This window comes from Lepidochelys kempii, chromosome 26 (genome assembly GCF_965140265.1).
Source record: "Lepidochelys kempii isolate rLepKem1 chromosome 26, rLepKem1.hap2, whole genome shotgun sequence".
Classification (NCBI taxonomy): domain Eukaryota; kingdom Metazoa; phylum Chordata; order Testudines; family Cheloniidae; genus Lepidochelys; species Lepidochelys kempii.
Window position 1 is genome coordinate 5895085 of NC_133281.1, and position 21969 is coordinate 5917053.

General features: G+C 52.6%; 1 protein-coding gene across 2 annotated transcripts; it reads right to left on the reverse strand.

The window, feature by feature from the left end:
• Positions 1-5: 5 nt before the first annotated feature.
• On the reverse strand, positions 6-20694 carry PHYHIP (phytanoyl-CoA 2-hydroxylase interacting protein). 2 transcript variants are annotated; one of them, XM_073325418.1, is made up of 5 exons: positions 20419-20694; positions 8560-8743; positions 6370-6544; positions 4943-5060; positions 6-4384 (listed from the first exon to the last, which is right to left on the reverse strand). In XM_073325418.1, exons 2-5 carry the CDS (start codon positions 8722-8724, stop codon positions 3850-3852), a joined length of 993 nt encoding a protein of 330 aa, XP_073181519.1. In that variant the 5' UTR covers positions 8725-8743; positions 20419-20694; the 3' UTR covers positions 6-3849. The 2 variants fall into 2 exon arrangements, with proteins under 2 accessions (XP_073181519.1, XP_073181520.1); XM_073325419.1 differs by lacking the exon at positions 20419-20694 and adding an exon at positions 20176-20383.
• Positions 20695-21969: the final 1275 nt, after the last annotated feature.

Genomic DNA, 21969 nt, shown 5'->3' on the forward strand with positions numbered 1-21969 from the left:
TGGGCTGCACACAGGTTGTTAGTTTATTGATACATACTGTCAGCACAGCACAGGTTTGTAAGGGGTTTTCTTTACAGCGTGCATCATACACAGAGCTTGGGAAAGCACCACATCAGGCCAGGGACGGTGCGGCTGCTACCACACAAGCGCCATGCTGCGGTTCTCAGCCATGGGCGGGGCACAGAGGGCAAAGGGGGATGGAGTCTCTCAGAACCGATGTGGCCTCTTCTGGCTCCCACGCTGATGCTGCGGAAAGGGAAATCTAGCCTGCGTCGTCTTTAAAGGGACAACAAGACGCTCCCAAACAGAGATCCACTCCCCCCTTGTGGACACCCTCCCAGCCAGAGCAACAAGGAGATCCTGACTCTCCCCTCCTGGTCTCATGGGGGCACCTATGTCAGGCTAGAAACAGTCTAAATTCAATCAACCTGCTGCCCCATAGTGTGCGTTACACCAGCCTCGACTCCCTGACTGTCACACGCATCGGCCAATGGGCAACTTACAACCCCCTTACACAACACCTCTGAATTGCACCCACTGATTCAATGAGTTCACAGTCAGCTGTGCCACACACCTCCTCCTCCGATCTCTAGAGAAATTGTCAATCCCACTCACCACCTCCCCCGTCCAGCTGTCTCTAGGAAAGGCCGATTGTCACCAACCCCCTCCTCCTCCTGTCTCCAGGGAAAACTCTCTGGTTATGTCTACACTGCAATAAAAAACCCATGGCACTGAGTCTCAGAGCCCAGGTCAGCTGACTTGGGCTCGGGCTGCAGGGCTACAAATTGCAGTGGAGATGTTCCGGCTCGGGCTGGAGCCCAGGCTCTGAGACCCACCCCGCTCGTCAGCCTGGGTGAGCTCGAATGTTTATATTGCAATTTTATAGCCCCACAGCCTGAGCCCGGCAAGCCTGCGGCAGCTGACCCAACCCAGCCAGAGCTGTGCCGTGGATCTTTCATCCCACTGTGGACACACCCTTAGTCACCACCACCCTCCTCCGCCTGTCCCCCAGGAAGGCTGACTATCACACCTACCACTCCCTGCCTGTACCCATCTCCAGGATATTACCTCAATTCCCACGTGGCCATGAGCAATGACACAAAAGTCACTGCCAATCCTGTGGCCTCTGTGGGAGTGATCTATCAACTTTACTGCTTGGAGGCGCTTCCGACGATGCAGCAGCCTTTGGGACCTCTGTGTCAGGATCAGCACGCAGGCCAAAGACCAGCCAGGAAACCGCGCACTACCTCTGCACAAGCCACATCCCAGTGGACGACTGGGGTTTTTCCAGTTGGCATGGCTGGATTTTGCGGTACGAGGGGCAATCAAAAGCTAGTGTAAAAAAAGTCAAGGTCCTTATCGCTTCCCAGCTGCAGCACTAACAGCCCAACACAGCGAGGGCACACAGCAAACACTGCACAGCTGGATGCTCAAGCACCCCAAATGCCACTAAGAATGAAAACACGACTGTGCTCACCAGAGCCGGGCCTCCCTTCCTGGAGCAATGGCCAGGGCTGGAAATTTCCCTCTCCTTTTAAGGGTGACTGCTTGATAATAAATGCCCTGCTCTGTTTCTCTGGGCAGCCGGGGACATGCCGGGTATAGAATATGACTGCTCACCAGGTGCCTATAGGATCTTTATCTGCTGCTAGTGGCTGGTCTACATGAAATCTGTTTGTGAATCTACTACTTCTGCTGCTCGCAGGGTGACGTGCTCCTTTAACTCACACAGTAGCAGCTCAGGCTTTTAAAGCTGATGGTTCCAAGGTTCAAACCCCCTGCTGGTGAAGGGGATAGCAATCAGAGCGCGGGGACGCTGAACATCTTCCAGCTGTTGGTAGCAGAGTCCTCAGTTCATTTGCTTGGACCTGCTGCTTTGGATGCCCACAAGCTCCTCCGTGGGTCTTATCTGATTTCCAGATGCCGAAAAACCTTTCCACACAGAACATCCCTGTTGCCTCTGTCCTTCAGGCCCTGGCCTCAAACTGCAGCAGGCTGTGGTGAAAGGGTAGACTCTGCATCTCTCTTCCAACTTAGGAGATGCCCCCACATCCTGTCCTGTCTTGGGGCCAAGGGCAGCTCGCAGGCACGGCTAGAAGGCTGACAGGCGCCTCACGCCACACGTTCGGGCGGACTGGGTGCCAACAGACTCCCCTGGAAAGCTAAAGTTTTCACACAGCACAGAAAGCCCAGCACTATTTATAAAGAGGAGGGAGAGAGGCCCAGCCTTGGGAGGAGGTGGCTGGTGTGGGGAGCAGGGTGGGCCTGGGGCAGGAGCTTAAGGAAGTTCTGCTAGACTCAGGCTGCCTCAAGTGATGGGCAAGTTAGGTTGAAGCAAGGATGGGGCTCTGCTGTGAATGCCTTGGGATCTAGCCAAGCCTCTTTTCTCCCATCACCTGGAGAAAAACTCAGCCCTCAAGACCCCTCTTGGGGCAACACATCAGCAGCCGTAGCATAGCAGGCAGATCATGCCCGAGGGACATGGTAGTAACAAGGAGACCCAGCACTCTGATCAGCCTGGTTCCATGGTGCCCAGTGGCGGGAGGCCAGGGGAGAGCCATGCTTGGAGGTGGGAGTGGGCAAGGGGGACAAAAGGAAGAGAGGCAGAAATTGCTCCTCACCCCAGAAGCTGGCAGGTCACTCCAGGACCTGACTCAAGTTGCAAGCAGGAAGACTGCATTCCTCTCCCCACCAAGCCGGGCGGGCGGGGGTGGGGGGGGCTCGTGGGCAGGGCTAGGCTCCAGCTGAGACAGGGGAGCAGGTACATTCACGCTGCAGCCACCCCCAGGAATTCCAACACACCCCAGGAGTGCCACGGGGCCTGTCAGGACCTGCAATGGGGCCGCTCGCCCATCCCACAGGGCGCTTAACCAGGTAAATAAAGGCTGTGAAGCAAGAAGCTCCATGACAACCTGGGGCTGAGACAAAGCCGAGATGGAGGGAGCTGAGGGTGGGGTAGCTGTATGCTCTTTCCTGAGCCTGCCAAGCCCCCAGTAACTGAGTCCCCCAACCAGGAGGAAAGAGCAGGCTCTAGTTTCACAGCTGGCCATCTCAGCTAAGGCCCAAACCTGGGCTAGGTGGCTAAGTGCATGCTGGGCTCACAAGCCCCGCCCCGTGCAAATCTATCTCCTGGGTTAGGAGGCTGGCTCCCAGCTGCAGTGTGACAGACCCTTCAGGGCTCCCCAGGTGGGAATCAGGTGGTAGGTGAAGAGCTAGCCCACCTGGGCAAAGTAGGAGTTGACTGAGCACTTAGCAAAGGGCAGGGTTCGGGGGAGTAGCGGAAAGGGAGGGGCTCATTGAATTGACAGGGTGAGGGAGGGCTGAAGGGGCAGACCTAGGAGAAGGGGAGCTCATATCAGAGGTAGAAGAGCTCCGGGTTCCCCTGGTGACAATCTTTCCAAATTAACCCAAAGCTCCTGTTCTTTCCAACTTGAAAATGGCAATGAATGGGCAGCTGGGTTCCGAGGGGGATGGCGCTCACACTCCCCAGTGGGGCAAGTGCAGAAGGGGGCGGGTCTTTCCACCTTGGCGTGAATCAGATTAGCAGCCAGCTCAGGTGTTTCCCTTCCCAAACTGACAGAGGTTTGTCTGCAGGAGTCAACGGAGGCCAAGATCCCATCTGAGTGGTCCTCTCCCACTAGGGCCGGGATCCTGTCAAGTCCATATTTACATTGGACAGCGAGATTGGAAATCCACAGTCCACGCTCACTCCAGCCACAACTCCCATCCCGGTTTCCACCCCGGCCCCATCCCAGACCACGTCCATTGCAGAGAGCCTCAGGTTAGTCCAGTCCTGCCTCATGCATGCCTCCCCACACATGCATCCCCTCCAGCTCCCCCCTCAAGTCACTAGCGCCCCACGCTGATATTGCACGTCTTGCAGCTGGGGTCCTTTTTGGCATCAGCAGTGGAGAGGCTCATGAGTTGGTGGCCGCTGATCTCTCCCAGTACACCCACGCTGAGGTCAACGGGCTCGGTGTATATGACCTCCAGGATGATGTCCTGGGCATGGTGATAGACCAGCTCGCCGTCCTCCATGCAGCAGGTCAGGAACTTGTTGCAGGAAATGTCCAGCTGGGGCAGGCGCTCCCGGCAGAAGTGGTCTCCCGGGGAGCCCTTGGGGGCCAGCACCAGGACGACGTAGTGGTAGGCGGTGTACATGCAGTAGAAGTCCGCAAAGTAGAGGTTGGTGTTGGGGCTGAAGAGGCGCTGGGCGGGGATCTGGAAGCGGTAGCGGCCGTAGGGTGAGTCCTGGGGGGGCTGGCCTGTGTTGAACTCGGTGTTGCAGCTGAAGAAGATCCCGTGCAGCATGCCGCTGGTGGGTGAGCCATGGCTCCCGCTGTTGTCCTTCAGGGAGGGCTTCATCATGTTCCCACAATGCATCCTGAGAGGCAGGGGGAGAAAGAGTGAGCCGCAGCCTGTCAGCCCAGTGGAGGGGGTATGGCTCTTGTTCTCCATCTGCCGCACTAGAGACTAGCTGCTCCTCAGGGTTACCCCAGCACGCCCCACTGAAATCCGGGTTCGGATACTATTTGCTGGTGTGCGTAGAACACAAGCTTGTGTTGGGAGACTAGTGGTTAGAGCAGGGGGTGAGACTGGAGTCAGGACTCCGGGGTTCTATTCCCAGCTTCGAGAGTGGGGTGGGGTCTATGGGTTAAAACAGGGGACTAGGCATCAGGACTCCTGGGTTCTATTCCCAGCTCGGGGAGTGTGTTTGAAATCGGTTTTACTTTAGAGCGGGTGCAGATAGGTCTGGGACAGGACAGGGCCAGAGGGGAGACCAGCCTTGCAGTCCCAGCTCTGTGTTCTTTGTGCCCTCTCATTCTAGGTCAGGAAAATATCTCCTGGAGATGATGCTTCTCCCCCCAGGCTCCCTGCATTTGCTAGGCTGGGTGTGTGTTCCAGCCCTGCAAGGGGAGCCTGTGCGGGTAGGGGGTGTTACCTGACATGCTGGAAATATTCCTTGTGCTGGTTCCTATAGAAGACAGAGAATCTGAGCATCCTGCCCGCAATGAGCTCAGCCTTCTCCTGCAGCTGGGCCAGGTGCTCCTTGGCATAGTCTGCAAGGGGGAGGGAGACATTCGCCATCAGTGCAGCCAGCTCCCCTCCTACCCACCCCTGTGCAACCTGCCAGGCCCCTCCCTGTCCCCTCCAGACAGCTGGCTCCCCCTCTGCACCCATGGCAACCAGACAGCTCCCCCTCCCCATTCCCACCTTTCTGCCTCCCTCGGATGGCTGCAGCGAGCTCCCCCCTCCCCTTGTTTATTCCCTCCCCTGCCTTCACAAACGGTTCCCACCCTTTCCCCTAGCTGGCAGCAGCCAGCTCCCCCTCCCTTTGCTTCCCCCTCAGGGTGCGACTGGTTCCCACACCCTAAGCCTCCCACTCTTCCACTGTTGCTCCACAAGACAGGGTTTTGCTAGCTCTCACCCCACACCGCTTTCCTGTCAGCCTCTGTTCTGCCCCAGAGTCAGCAGCTCCCACTGCTCTTGGTTTTTTTATATGCCTTTAGCCCAGGACGCTCCCTCCCCTCTTGGGCTGCCCTGCACCCATCCCCCTCTTCTGTCCCCTTTCCCCTCACCCCTTCACCAGAACACCCACAGCCTGCAAATAGGCTCCTGCCCCAGGGGCAGGGGGTCTTTGACTGCACAGGACGCCCCTGCTTAGTAGCACCATTGCCCCGAGGCGCTGAGAGGACTGGGGATTGTTGGGGAACAGAGCGCTCCCTGGGAGGGGACGGGGGACGGGCAGGGGCACACACAAAGCCTCCCTCTGTTGACTGTCACTATGGAATTGGGGTGGGGGGTCAGTGGAAAGGCTGTGGGGGGCTCCAACCTGTGTGAGAGCAGAGCAGGGGAGCAACAGTTCCCCCCTCTGCCCCCACCCCAGCTAATGCAGAAGAAAGGAAATCTACTTGTGGGCACCGTGCTGGTGGCAGCTGGTCTGTGCCAGCCCCCTCAGACTTGGCAGCAGGCCCATTAGGGAGCAGTCGCTGGCTAAGAAAAATGGCTACACAAAGAGGCTGGAGCCCCATGGGGGCAACCCATGGACAGCTCAGTTCTTGTTTAATATTCAAGTAGCGTGAACCACTCCCACCCCCCAGCCCTGCCAGGGCTCGCACAAGCAGCATGAACTCCCCAGGCCTTGCATAAGCGGTATAACATGACAGAGTGTTTTTCTCCCCAGGGCAGATCCAACGTGGGTCCACAGTGAACTCAGCTCTGAGAACCAATGCCCCTCTGTGGTGCAGCAGGCTGGAGATTCCCTCCCGAGGATGGGCCAGAGGGGCTCATCACAGTCTGAGCCAGCTGGGCACGGACCATGTGGCTGAGGTGCCGCTACCAGCTATTGCACACGCAGGGCACACTCACCCCCCGTGCAGAACTCCACGGTCTCGCTCCAGCCGGACACCAGGTACTCCCCATCACTCTGCTTCACCGCTGTCTGCACGGCCACGCTGTACTCTGTCCTGGGGCTCAGGAACCAGTGGCCCCTCACAGTCATGGGCAGTGGGACTGCCTTGGCGACCAGCTTGGTGGGCACATCCTGTTCAAGGGCAAGAGCCATGCAAAAATAAACCAGGCTTGGGATCGAAGCAGTGTAGCTAGTGATCCCCTCCGCACCACAAAGCCTCCTCCCACAAGGAGCATGACACCCGGGCCCTGGGAAATACAGCACCCATCCAGGAATAGCCTCAGAGCATTGCACAAGGCTGATCTGGCAAGACCCTTCAGCAGCTTGGCTAAACTGGAAGTACATGCTTGTAAAAGAGCCCGTGCCTGCCCATGAGGAACAGAGAGGCAGGTCATGGAGACCTTGGGAACACCCTTCTTAAAAACAACCCTAGTCTATTACAATGACAACAGCCATGGCTCCACAATCTGCTGTACAGTAAGCTGCATGACCTACTGGCGTGGAAAACTGTCTGGTATATTGCTGCAGTGGCCACTACTCTAAAACAACTGTCACTATTAATATGTTGCTCTTAAATAGCATAGACTGACCGAGAATGCTGTCGAATTCACTATAATAGAATACCACTGCTGCCTAGCATCACCCTCGCACTGGTTACTGTAGTACACTGCAGAGGAGCACTGTTACTAATATCTGTTACTGTAGTATTTGTTGCCATAGTATCTACTGAAGTGGAATACTGTCATATCTGTTACTGCAAAGTATTCTAATATTCATTAGCATGGTATTAATATCTGTGGAATACTCTGGTGCTTGTTATTGCAGAATAATTTATTACCATGGTATTTACTGTTGTTGTACCTGTTACTGCAGAATATGTAGTATCTATTGACTCATTGCAGTGGAATATTGCAGTACTTGATATTGCAGAATATTGTTGTCATTATTGCCATAGCATTGGTCACTGTGGAATACTGTAGTACGTGTTACTGCAGAATGCTGCGGTATCCATTAACATAGTATTCCGTCCTATGGAACACTCATTCTTTTTCTGTTTGAGCAATGTCTGAGATGGTGCCTTCTGTGTTGCACCACTCAGGTGCCAATATACCTCCCACCCCACCCGGCCAGAGTTGTGCCCTGCACACGAGATGGGCAAAGAAATCTCACAGAGCCCTGGAAACAGCCAAACAAGCTCTGAGGTGTCCTGAAAACCTTTGTTTTAAGGAATAAATTGCCGTGTCAGTAGGCTACAAAAGCATCAGTGCAGCGCAGTGCTGTTTCTGTGGCAACGGCAAATGCTGAAGAGTCAGGAGACGTGGGGGAAAAAGATGCTTATTACTGGGGAGGGGAAAAAAATAATGTTTAACATTAAATAGCATCACCATGGTAACCATCCTGCTAAAAGGATCCTGAATTAGTGACTCTGTTCCAGAGGGAGAAGGAAGAGTGAGTTATTCACTCCACATCTCCTCTGCTTCTGCATTGGAGGGTAGGTTTAGCACTCTTCTCCATGCTGATTTGGGGGGTACAGCTACTTCCTCACCCATCCCCACCCTGGTTCACGGGAACAGGCCCCAAGTCTCCCAGGGCTCTGGTCCCCTGGCATCAACTCTCCTAGGCAAAACTTTTTAACTTCACAGTAGAGTTGGGTGGGGAAAGGAGGTTCTTTTTCCATTAAAGCCTGGCTCAGGCATTTCGGGCTGGTGACACTAGTGGGCTGAGAGTCCGAGGGGCTGAGATCCAAATCCTCCTCCCACTGAAGGATTTTGACATCAGTGGGACCTGGATTTGAACCTGACTCTTCTAGTTACCCACAGCAGCAGGCACAGTGCCCCCCCACATGTTGTCCCCACCCATGAACCCAGTCCCTACCCCGAAGGGACTCCTTCCATGCTCCATAGGACATGCACTCCTTGGGTCCTCCACTGAAGCTGCCAGCAAAGGGACCCAGTATGGAGGCATCTGGGATGCAGATACACAGCTGGAGGAAGAGATGGCAGCTGATGGGTTACACGGGGAGTGACTCAGCGCTGGGCTGAGTACTCGGAGAACAATCGTTGGCTGAGGGTGGCCACAAGCATCCAGTCGCTGACCACATTTTTCCCTACCCCCACCCCCACTGGGCCGCCCCACCCCTTGCTCACCCTGTGTTTGAATTTGTTGGAGTTCTTGTTCTCCTTCTTGTTGAGGTCGATGAAGTAGTGGGTGACTCGCTCCAGGTCTCCCCCGTCCATGGCCCAGGAGATCCGGAACGAGTCACATGTGATGTTGTTGATCTCGATGCTGCGGGGGGTGGAGAGCAGCTCCATGGTCCAACCCGCCTGGCTCCTATGGCACAATGAGGGGATCAGTACGGTGACGGGAAACCAAGGGGTAGAGGCCATAAAATCAATTGGCCTCATGACCAGATCCAGAGCCCATTAGAGTCAATGGACAGACTTCCCTTCACCAGAGTGGGTTTAGCCTCCAGCCCACAGCCTGGCCCCAGGGCAGAACCCCCTGACCCAGCATGGGACTCCATTGCAGCTTCCCATCCCCGATGTGAGAATCTGGGGGGTGCTCTGAGGCAGCCCCTCTGCCAGCACTGGAGAGAGAGTACTCCATGGAGGTGTATGTTTACACAGCTATCTGGATGCACACGCAGCTTCTGTGGGCACAACTCTGCCGATGGGGAGTGAAAATGCTGGCCCTAAATGAAGGGGGGGGGGGGGTGAGGCGGAAGAGCTGTGACTTGGGAGGCATGGGAGCTTGCATGGCTAGGAGGCCAACCTGGGAATGGCTGAGCACGGCCCAGCTGTAGAGGAAGGCTGACCTTGTTGTTAATGCACTGGCCCAGGACTTGGGAGGAACTGGATTCCATTTCTGGACTCCCTCAGCGCTTTGCATGTGTCGCTTACTGTCCGATTTCCAAAGAGACTGTGCTGTGTGTCCACCCTCGATAGGCACCAGACTGGCAGCACACGCTGTGTTGAGCGCTATGGAAAAATCTGGCCCCCGCTGTGGGTGGTGAGCCCTTGAAAAACTGACCCCTCACCGCTCTGTGCTTAAATTCCCTTACTGTAAAAGGGGGCCACTGACACTTCCTTGGCGGGCCTCATCTGTCTAAAGTGTGAGCTCTTTGGGGCAAGGGCTGTCTCTGATCCTGTGGCCGTGCAGGGCCCAGCATGATGGGCAATGATCTCGGTTGGAGCTACTGGAATACAAATAATAACACAGAGAATAGCCCTTCCCAAAGAGCGGCAACTCAGGCAGCGATTCCCCAGCTTCTGTCATTCTCTCGCTTCGTTTCCCCATGTATGTGCCCCTCTCATCGGAGCCCTAATTAATTCCATCTGAATCCATGGCGCCAGCTGAAGAGCGGGTGTCAGCCCACACGGAGGTTTGACAAAGCAGCCGGCACCTTGCAGGTGTTGGTGCCAGCAAGTACATCGCAAGCCTTGAACGGGACAGATTCAGAGCAGATGGTGCTGGGGAGGGAAGGGGCTCTGGGCCAACAGACGCAAAAGGAGGAGGGATTTGAGGGGTTTTTTTTGTTTTGGAAGGAAAAGAATTGCAGGCAGGGAGGGGTTGGAGGCTGTGCATGCCAGGAGCTAGAGAAGATGTGAGAATGCCAAGAGGGGGATCGGTGTGGTATCTGGGTAACCCCCAGTTTTAACATCCTGGCCTTTGTCATTTCAGGCACTGCTTCCCACTGTGCTTAAAGCAGGTTGATTGCTGTTGTTGTACAGGGGGCAGGGTGCAATGGCAGATGGCCATATGCTGCAGTTACAGGGGAAGTGGGGGTTCCTTGCACATGCACGCAGCGTGTTGTGCATGGATCAGGCCAGGGAAAGTAAACAGCGTATGCGGGGCATGCAAGGTGCATGTATGTGCAAAGAATGCAGATACTGTCGAGGAAGGTGTGTTTTGGTTGTGTAGGTGGTATGTTTGGAACATGTGCGTACAAAGTACAGGTGGTGTGTGAGCAGAGGTAGCGGGCTCCCCTGTCACGTGCGCGTGTGTGTGTAGTAGGCAGGACCCATGGGTACATGTGGCATGGGTGTAATGTGTGTGCGCTCACGCAGCGTAAGTGTGTGCTCTATGTGTAAAAAGGGCACCTGGTGAATTGGAGGTTCGCTCTGGCTACAAGCCCTGCACGAGGTGGGTTCTGCTAGTATTACTAGCTACTGATGGCCGCCAAAAGGCAGCTTTGGGGTGTACGTGGAACCTGAGTGGTGCATGGGCAGAATTTCACCCGGCATTCAGCATGCGTGCAAACAGATTTCCCAAATGCACTCAGCCCCCAGCAGCCCCCATGGTGACCCTGGGAGCCCCGTGTTCAGAAAAGCCCAGCACCCAGCATCTGCTCAGCACTATGAGCTCTGGGCCAACGTGTGGTGTCTGGAGTGGTTGCATGACATTATTTCTTCCACGCCTCTTTCATTTGCAGTGTACCCAAGTCTGTGACCTTCATGGATGCCAGCAGCTTTGATGTAGGGATTATTTAAGAAGCAAAAGGCAAGACAGCCTAGGGCTGGGCAGAAGCTGACGTTCCTTGTAGCATTATGAGGCCTGAGAGGAGTTTTTTCCATAAGGAGGAACTAGGCATGAGACTCTAAGCTCACACACAGAGGTATAAATCAGGAGAGATTTCACTTCCACCCGCTTGGCACAGATGGTGGTGGTGGGGAGATGTGACTTGGGGAGGCATGGGTGCTCTTCCCCTGCAGCACTCCCTGGGCCGAGGGGAAGGTGCCCTGCCAAGAAGCAACCCTTATAATCTAGGTGTTTCTCTTTAAAGGGATGGCACTATATTTGCTTAATGTGGGGAGGGAAGGGGGGGGCGGAAGAAAAACAACAACATAGGACTTAGATTTGGGGAAATGTATAATTACATGTAAATGTTCTCCCGCACCAGCTGTTTGTGCTACAGGGAAAGCTGCTTTTATGCCCAAGGCCCAGCCAGCACTGAGGCCTCTGGGCTTGATTCTGGACTCTACCCTGCCACTGATTTGTTGTTTGATCTTAGGCAAGTCACTTCCCCATCCATTGCCCATTGATATTTGTAAAGTGCTTTGAGATTGATTCTCAGATGAAAGGGGACAGAGGTATTATTGGCTGAGGTCGGGCACGCTGAGTTGGCCCTGGTGAGTTTTGCATTCACTTCATGTTGCTCTGGCTCCTTTGGAAACAACTGTGCAATCAGTTTCAAAGGGTGAGGCTTTTATCTGGAGAGAACAGGTCTGATCGCCTGTGCTCCCATGGGGAGGGGCACTGGGTGAATCACGAGCAGCTAAAAGGCCTAATTCACCTTCCCTTTGCTCTTAGTGCCTGTGGCTGAGCCCTCCCCAGCTAAGGAGGCTGGGGCCTGGTCAGTGCTTGGGTGGGAGAGCTGCTGAGTGAACAAAAGTGGTGCTGGCAAGTCGACATAGGATGTTTGGAGTCAGTATTGAAAAGCTGCTTTCCGATGAGAAGTAAAATCAAGCTCTAACTAAGCTGCTGTGGCCATTAAAGATCCCTTGGTGTTTCTTCCATTAGCAAGGCCAGCATCTACTCTCCCAGGGATGCTACACGGCCTTTAGAAGGACGGATTTGCAAATGTTTCTCTTTTCTCTTCCCCGCCCCGCTCCATCTCTCCCCTCCGCCCACCCCCTGCTCTCTCACACGGGCACCAGCTCCTGCAGCAGGATCACAGTTTGTTTCGTGTCAAATTTCCCTAATCGTCTTTCTTCTCTTCCCCCCCTGCCGTGGTGGCTCCTTTGTGTTTGGGAAGCAGGTGCTTTTATTTATAGCTGCCACATGAACAGCCCACACCTTCACGTTTTGTTGCCATTTCTCAGAATTCAGTGCATCAGAATTTAACCCTGCGATGACTCAATATATCCAACCACAGGGAGCATAGTTGTTGTGCAGCACCAGGCACTAGCTGGGGGGGGGAGGCTGTTACCTGGGTGACACACTTTTTAGAGAGTCAGTGTCACAGTTAACAAGGACCTGAGGGGGGCCACTTGAACTCTTTTTTAATATGAGGGGGAGAGGAGATGAATCCAGGCATCAGCTTAGCAACCCTACAGTAATAACCAACTAGTGTCAAAGCAACTCGAGAATAACAATCAACCCGTGCGCACATCTCATAAGCAACCCTACAATAATGATCAGCTGGTATGTAAGGCAACTTGAGAATAAGAACCAACCAGTGCGCACAGCACTTCTGAAGACCCCTACAACGACAACCAACCAGCATGCACATCTCATGAGCAACCCGACAATAACAACTGAGTGTGCACAGCACTTGTGAAGAGCCCTACAGTAACAACCAACCAGAGTGCACAGCCCAAGAGCAAATCTACAGTAACAACCAACCAACATACACCACACACGTGAGCAACCCTACAATAATAACCTGCCAGTTTGCAGAGCCCTGGTGAGCAGCCCCAGTGTGGGCCTGCGCTAACACCAAACCATCATGCACATGGGCGGGAGCAATCGGGCGACAGGAGTGGCAGCCTGAGCACTCCCAGCTACCTTTGAGACACCACTGACTTCCTGAGGAAACTTCAATCCATTGGTGATCTTCCTGATAACACCATCCTGGCCACTATGGATGTAGAAGCCCTCTACACCAACATTCCACACAAAGATGGACTACAAGCCGTCAAGAACACTATCCCCGATAATGTCACGGCTAACCTGGTGGCTGAACTTTGTGACTTTGTCCTTACCCATAACTAGTTTACATTTGGGGACAATGTATACCTTCAGATCAGCGGCACTGCTATGGGTACCCGCATAGCCCCACAATATGCCAACATTTTTATGGCTGATTTAGAACAACGCTTCCTCAGCTCTCGTCCCCTAACGCCCCTACTCTACTTGCGCTATATTGATGACATCTTCATCATCTGGACCCATGGAAAAGAAGCCCTTGAGGAATTCCACCATGATTTCAACAATTTCCATCCCACCACCAACCTCAGCCTGGTCCAGTCCACACAAGAGATCCACTTCCTGGACACTACAGTGCTAATAAACAATGGTCACATAAACACCACCCTATACCGGAAACCTACTGACCGCTATTCCTACCTACATGCCTCCAGCTTTCACCCTGACCACACCACACGATCCATCGTCTACAGCCAAGCTCTGCGATACAACCGCATTTGCTCCAACCCCTCAGACAGAGACAAACACCTACAAGATCTCTATCAAGCTTTCTTACAATACCCACCTGCGGAAGTGAAGAAACAGATAGATAGAGCCAGAAGAGTTCCCAGAAGTCACCTACTACAGGACAGGCCTAATAAAGAAAATAACAGAACGCCATTAGCCGTCACCTTCAGCCCCCAACTAAAACCCCTCCAACGTATTATTAAGGATCTACAACCTATCCTGAAGGATGACCCAACACTCTCACAAATCTTGGGAGACAGGCCAGTCCTTGCCTACAGACAGCCCCGCAACCTAAAGCAAATACTCACCAACAACCACATACCACACAACAGAACCACTAGCCCAGGAACCTATCCTTGCAACAAAGCCCGTTGCCAACTGTGCCCACGTATCTATTCAGGGGACACCATCACAGGGCCTAATAACATCAGCCACACTATCAGAGGCTCATTCACCTGCACATCCACCAATGTGATATATGCCATCATGTGCCAGCAATGCCCCTCTGCCGTGTACATTGGTCAAACTGGACAGTCTCTACGTAAAAGAATAAATGGACACAAATCAGATGTCAAGAATTATAACATTCATAAACCAGTCGGAGAACACTTCAATCTCTCTGGTCACGCAATCATCGACATGAAGGTCACTATCTTACAACAAAAAAACTTCAAATCCAGACTCCAGCGAGAAACTGCTGAATTGGAATTCATTTGCAAATTGGATACTATTAATTTAGGCTTAAATAGAGACTGGGAGTGGCTAAGTCATTATGCAAGGTAGCCTATTTCCCTTTGCTTTTTCCTAACCCCCCCCCCCCCCACTCCCCAGACGTTCTGGTTAAACTTGGATTTAAACTTGGAGAGTGGTCAGTTTGGATGAGCTATTGCCAGCAGGAGAGTGAGTTTATGTGTGTGTGTGTTCCCCCGGGGGAAGGGGGGGGGAGAAAGCCTGGATCTGTGCTGGAAATGACCCACCTTGATTACCATGCACATTGTAGGGAGAGTAGTCACTTTGGATGAGCTATTACCAGCAGGAGAGTGAGTTTGTGTGTGTATGGAGGTGGGAGGGTGAGAGAACCTGGATTTGTGCAGGAAATGGCCCACCTTGATTATCATACACATTGTGAAGAGAGTGGTCACTTTTGATGGGCTATTACCAGCAGGAGAGTGAGTTTGGGGGGGGGGGGGGCGGAGGGTGAGAAAACCTGGATTTGTGCTGGAAATGGCCCAACTTGATGATCACTTTAGATAAGCTATTATCAGCAGGACAGTGGTGTGGGAGGGGGTATTGTTTCATGGTCTCTGTGTGTATATAATGTCTACTGCAGTTTCCACGGTATGCATCCGATGAAGTGAGCTGTAGCTCAAGAAAGCTCATGCTCAAATAAATTGGTTAGTCTCTAAGGTGCCACAAGTACTCCTTTTCTTTTTGCAAAGACAGACTAACACGGCTGTTACTCTGAACACTGTGGACATGGTGCTGCTAACGACTGAATGGGAGATAATCCCCAACCCCAAATCTCTATTGGCTGGATTCTCCTGCCAACCACCCTGGTACGGGCAGAAAGCTCTGAAAGCCACAGCTCTACACGGGTGGGGGCCCACCCAGCGTGAAGCACCTGCTGATAAATAGCCAGCGGCTGCTGCTGGTCTCAGCTGTGCTGTTTGCTCAGAGACCGATCCTTGGGGATCCGGCCAGGCCATTAACGCTGTCCTTTAAATCAGCTGCAGTCCAACCTGCCAGCAGGCTGCCTGGTTTAAAGAACAGAACTGTGTCTTGTGACTGTGGCTGAGGGCCTGATGCAAGGTTCCAGGGAGCAATTCATTGGCACCCTTCCAGCCCCGCTCAGCTTCAGCGTGGGTCCCATTCGCTCAGCACCCCCAGACATTACCAGTATTTTTCCTTTCTCTATTGACGTTTTTTTCTCCCTTCTCTCCAGTGAATTTAGCTCTGGTGAAATGTGCTGGGCTGGCCACACTGGGGAGGAGCAAGGCCCTCTGGCTCCAGGTCTGATGCCAATGGCTCTCTGGAGCAAGAGGGGAGTCCAGCCTCCATGCCGCATTCTGTCTTCGGCCTCCCTGCTGAGGCTGCTGGCAAATGAAGGGGAGGTAGTTGTGGTGGACAGTGGGTTTGTAATAGCCACCGCTGTCCACCGAGAACTCTGTACAAATTCACAGATCCAGTGCACTGATGCCATTTTCCTCCAGCACCTCCTGCTAGGAGAGGCTTATCTCTCTGCAGCATGATACCGTCCAAGGAGAGGAGGTTCTTTGTGCAAGCTCAGCACTTCCTGATGATCAAGTTTGGCTTCGAAGCAGCTGCATCAGGTAGGCTAAAAGCTCAGCCCTTTGGCTCCGTCTGGTTCAGGGTGGCAGAGGATGCAGGAGGAAGAACTTGGGGAGAAATTGCTCCAGAGTGATATTTCTCAGCCTGGCTGTTCTTTCCTCTGGTATCTGGAGGGAGGGGGGCAAAGGCATGGCAGCCAGAAGCGAGGGGTGAAGGAAAGATAAAACTTTGTGGCCCCTTGGTGTGGCTGCTTCTGTTCCCTACACAACCTGTTCTTAGGGGAAAAGCACTGCCAGGAATCCAAACAGAGCGGGAGGGAGGCTGGGTTAGGCTTGGAGCCTGGAGCTCAGGAGCAGATGGAGAGAAAGAGAGCAGGAGGTGGTTGGGACAAAGGAGGGAGGGGGGTCTGGGAACAGACCCTGGACTCCCCCATGTGCCCTGTTGATGCACTTGGGCGGAGCTTGGCCAATGCACCTCACAGAGCTCAGAGCTGACCAGGCCCCTGCCCCACAGCACTTACAGCCCAATAATGGGTGGACAGGGAGGCTGGCTGGATGAATGAGCTGAAGTGAAATGTGCCTCTCCAACCGCCATGCAGGGAGGCCGTCAGCACACGGTTAACCTAGAGACCCATCTCAGTACCGAGCGGGGCTTAGCAAAGCATAAAATACTGTCAGGAGCAAGTGCTTGCTGCTCTGCTTTTGAAAATGCTCCACAGGGATCTGGATGCCCTGAAGCCCCAAGTGCCATTGGAAGCCACTCAGCCAGCATTTCCAGTACGGGTCCTGACCTGCACTGAATGTACAAGCAGCTCTCACTGCGGAGCATGGGAGTGCACAGCTAGGGCCATGGGGCTAGTGAGCAGTGTGATTCCTGTGTACCCCTGAGCAGGGTCATCCCTGGGTTCCCCAGCAGTAACACAGCACAGTCCAGAGGTCCAGTGAGGAACCCTGATGTGGTGCATAGAGAGAAGCTATGCTTTTGGAAGGGGAAAGATACACAGGTCTCATCATGCATGGGGTGCCACCAAACAAAGTCTAATCTGCAGCCCTGCGGTCAAATTTGGTGCAATGTGTACATGTGTTTTTATTACGCAGACCTTGGCAACGGGGATCAACGAGGGGATTTGGATGGCCAGATCAGATCCGTCTCTGGCAGCAACTGGCATAATGTTCCAATCCATTGTTAGCGCCAATTAATAAGTAGCGTTTGAAGAATGCATAGCAGGCTGTTTGGCTCGTCTGATGCACATGGGCTCATGCAAAGTTAGTCATAAACGCATGCAGATCTCCCACGCGGGCAGAGGCGTGAAGGCATGCGTGGCGATCCGCAGAGAGAGGGAGAGAGGAAAAGGTGCGTGTGAAGAAGGAGAGATTCCTACAGGAGCATGCTCAGATACAGAGAAGTGAGCACAAAGAGAGAACATGCCTGGCAGTGCACTGACATGAAGACATACAGAGAGACAGCCACATCAGACATGCATGCAAAGCTATTGTTTAGCTTGTGTATGCACAAGTAGACAGAGACACATACATGTATGGCAAAGCACATATATGAACAGCGACAGGCATATGCAGATAAACACAGGTGCAAGTAATTGCTTGGTCTCTGTTACTGGAAAGTATATGCAGGTATGTACAGGGGAAAAGGTACATACACAAATGGGGATGCACATGCATGAACAGTGATAAAGAGACCCCTGCCCAGAGCGACATACCCAACTGGGTGTGTAGCTGTCACAGAAAAAGAGCTGTACACATGCATGTATATAGCAAGGCACGAGTGAATAGCACTACATATCTATGTCCAATAATGGAGAGGAAAACACACATACTCAGGGAGATGCTGGTACACACGTGGGAAGCTATTGCCTTGCTTCTGTGTATGCAGACATGCATGGGGATGCACACACAGGACTGGGGCAAATGGAAGCACACACATGTTGAGTGATCACCTTATCCTTGTACATGGTCAAAGAGAGGTGCCAATGTGCATGTACAAAAAGACATACAGGCACATACAGAAATGGAGACACATACATATGCACACCTGTGTAGCTCTCACTTTATTTCCCTGCACGCTCAGAGGCAGGCACATGTCGGAGGTGCCCATGCAGGCAGAGAGAGAGCCCAAGGAATGCACAGATGCAGCTGTCACTCCTTCTCTGTGCATGTTCAGAGAAAGAAATATACAAAGACACACTCACGCAGAGACACTCACACAGGCTCAGAGGAACGAGTTACCTACACTATGCAGAGGCAGAGGAAGACCTGGACTGGGACATAAACAGAGATGTGCACACGTGTATGCACACACTCATGTAATTGTGCACGCCCATTTCACACACACACACCCCACCCCGCCATTAAAGAGTGCTCCATTCCAACCTCTGATTCGTAAATTAAAAGCCACTTGACTAAAGGGGAACGAGGAGCCTTGGCCAGTACTCAAGGGAGATAGCTCCCACGCTTATAGCCCAGATCCAAAGCAGGGTATGGAGACAGCCAGGGAAGAGCAGAATGTGTGTGGGAGGCGCTGGTCTCCTCAGGGACTGATGCAGAAAAGCCTAGCAGCCTACCTCTGATGTGAATGCCACTTCAAAAGAAGGGACGTGGGAAGCAAACCCAGCCTGTCCCAAACCCCTGCCTCATGATGGGGACAATTCTGACCTCCTTGGCTTGTTCCCCTGCTTCTCTGCCCCTTTAAACTCCAGTCCCTCTCCCCACATCGACCACCCACACGGTCTCCTTCCAGCCCTCTCACCCTCTCTCAGAACAGCAAGTTCCATTTTCACCTGTCTGAGCCAAACCAGGGAGATGGAGCAGGAGGCTGTTGGAAGAGATGGGCTCCCTGCTGTTCAACAGATTGGCTGGGTGACCTAGGGTTTCTACTGGCTGCCTACAGGAAAGCAATGGCTCCCTATGTCCCCTAGGCTGTAGCAGGCAGAGTAATTCCCCGAGCAGAGCCTGTCAGCAACTAGAGAACCTGAGCTGTAGGGAGCCAAGGTCACCAAAGGCAGCATGTTACCGAACCTCAGAGATGAGTGCAGGCAGTATGAGGGTGCAGCTCATAACCTCCCACTCGCATGCAACCCCTCCCTCCTCACAGCCCTTCCACCCCCATGCAGACATACTCACCTGCATGTCCACCTACACACGCACACACACCCCACTGCCTGTGCACAAGCACATACATATGATCCATACATACCCACTCACAAGCAGGTACACACAAGGAGATGCACACCCATTCACAGCCACTCAAACACCTGAGTATACACACACACACACACACACACACACACACACGCCTACGGAAACATACATAACGACAGGCATACAAATACAAACACACCAATTCACATTAGTGCGCACAGCCACATACATACACCCACATTTCTAACTGTATATGCACAAGTACAGTCACACAAACACACATGTACGCATACATACAAACCCACTCAGCCACATATATTCACAACCACCCATCCGCAAGCACATACATATTATGCATCCGTGCACACACTCACAACCACACACATGTATCCGCTCATATCGCAATCAACGCATCCGCTCACAGCCGTGTACACATAAGTACATATACACCTGCTCACAATTACCCATAAACATATATATATACAACACATCCCTATACATACATACCATACATACCTCCACATGCATGTCCATACATGCAAACACAGAGAAAACCATGCACATGCATGAATCAAACTCATGCATAGACGTCCATTAGCATACATACAGACACACCCTGCACCCATATACTTGCACACACACTATACAACCATGCACATACAGTACATACACACCCATTCACAGGTACTCCATACTCACATATATCATGCAAGCACACCCACTCACTCACAGACACCCATTAACACATATATATGTACACCCCCCCCACACACATACATCTGTTTACACACGCACACAGACACACCAATCTGGTCTCTGGTGGCAGCTCTTTTTAAGAGCATGGGATTTTAGGCTGTCAGAGCTGCATGGCACATTAGCCCCCATTCATGGAAACCCAGGTAAAGTTCTCCGATCTTCCCCATTCTGATCAGCTGTGTCGTGAAGAAAGGAGAAGGTCGTTTCCTTGGGGACAGTGAAAAGCAACGTGACAGGTACAGCTGTCTTCTCAAGCCCTTGGAACAGATTCCAGGGCTTGGAGAGATTGACAGATGGGGCCCTTGCCTGGGCTGCTTAACCTCCCTTCCCCTGCTGTACTGTCTTATTATATGGGGGCTTTTCCTGCCTCAGGGCTTCTGAAACACCATCCTCTCTATTATCACTTACCTAGTGCCTCCTTTCCTCCATGCGCTTCACCAGACTTGACCGATTAATCCCTGGGAGGGAGGGATTTCTTGCTCCCATTTAACAGATGAGGAAACAGAAACATAAGTGACTTGCCCAAGGCCACACAGTGAGTCAGTGTCACAGCCAGGCTCAGCACTCCTCAGTTCATGGCATCTGGTCTGGTGCTCAGAACCACACACACACACACACCCCATCTCCGAGTACAAGGTAAAAGTGCCTTACCTCTCTCCACAGGGAACCTCTGACGCAAAGAAGTTAGTGTGGCTGCCTTGTGTATTAAATGTGTGTCAGACACACAGCTGGGGTGAGGTTTCTGGTTCACAAAAACTTGGCTGCAAAAGCAGTCTCTCCAGCTAGGTGCTGCTGCTTCCCATGCAGTCCCCTGCCTCCTTCTGGGATGATGCTCCTCCTCTGCCTCCGGCTGCTATCGCTGCTACCCAGATTCTTGCAAGCGCTAGGAAACAGCAGACACCCTAAAGAAGAGGAGGAAAAAAAAATCAAAGCAGCATGGAGGAGAAAAAAAAATACAGCCCTTCTCCACCAATCAGGTCTCAGGCTGCAAAGCATCAGGTGATGAGCAGCCACGTTCCCTGCCTAGCTTCCCCAAGCTGCATCCTCTGCTGTGCAGGGATAGCAATGTGAAATTACAGAGGCTTTTCCTGTGGTGGAGGGTGGGGAGTCGCAGGATCTGGGGCAGGATCTGGGGCAGAGAGGGGAATTCGGCCTCAGGATGGGTGCAGAAGTGTGACGTACTGCACGCATGGTACCAAAAATGGGGAGAGATTGGTGGTCACTAAGCAACGCTAAAATCTTATCTGAAACTTCAGAAGAATGGGCCAGACTCAGCCACTGGTTTGACAGGAGTTGCAGCAGTGATGTATTTGAGTAGCTTTAGGCACCATGCTTGCATTTATACAGCAAGCCCTGACACTATTCACACCTGGATGCTTATTGGGTAACTGGGAATTGTTAACTTTGTTGGATTCTCAACCTTATTCAATGTCAAAATTTTTCACAATCCCCTTATATTTACTATAAAAGTAAGAATAAGAAATGTATTGGTGATAATATAAGCCCATATAATTTATTTGTGTGAGTGTTTTGAGAGGTTGGCATAGCATACTTGCCCTTGAAGGGGAAGGTTTTGTGAGGAGTGGAGAAGCGAAATTTTCTTTGCTTTAGAACTGTAGTAAAATTTTCAGTGCTTCATGACCCCTCTGGCTGCCTTTCATCACACACACACACTGTCCACACCCCACTGTGGGGTTGCAAACCCCCATTTGAGAAGCGCTATCCTTGTGGACAGAGTAGGGTAATTGTCAGGATTCCTGGGTTCTGTTCTCAGTTCTGGGAGGGGGGTGTTCGATTCATAGAGTTTAAGGCCAGAAGGGACCATGAGATTATCTAAACTGCCCTCCTGTAGATCACAGTTTCACCATGATGCCGGTATGGAGCTCAATGTGTTGTGTTTGGCTAAGCCATCTCTTCCAGAAATGCAGCCAGGCTTATGTGAGTTCCTCAGCCAGAAGGCCCCTCAACATCCTGCCAGGGCTCCTCCTGGTGCAGGGAGTACAGTAAAACTTGCAGAGGAATCGCAGGGAGCGGAGGTGGGCCATGGACGCTGGACTTTCCCTGCCCACATGGTGGAACAGTTTCACATTCTCAGTGGAAAAACCGGACGGTCAAGTGAAGGGATTTCAGGCTGAATAGAAGTCTCTCCATTCTCTTCCCCTATCCCACAGCTGCCCCATCGTGTCACAGAACAGCATCCCC

What these genes read in the sequence shown, in the direction of transcription:
- PHYHIP (XM_073325418.1), bottom strand. Translation starts at nt 8,724, where the DNA reads ATGGAGCTGCTCTCCACCCCCCGCAGCATCGAGATCAACAACATCACA. An exon ending in CGTGGAGTTCTGCACGGGGG is followed by an intron (nt 5,061 to 6,369) that starts GTGAGTGTGCCC and finishes TCCCCCTTGCAG; the next exon opens with ACTATGCCAAGGAGCACCTG. An exon ending in GAATATTTCCAGCATGTCAG is followed by an intron (nt 4,385 to 4,942) that starts GTAACACCCCCT and finishes CCTGCCTCTCAG; the next exon opens with GATGCATTGTGGGAACATGA.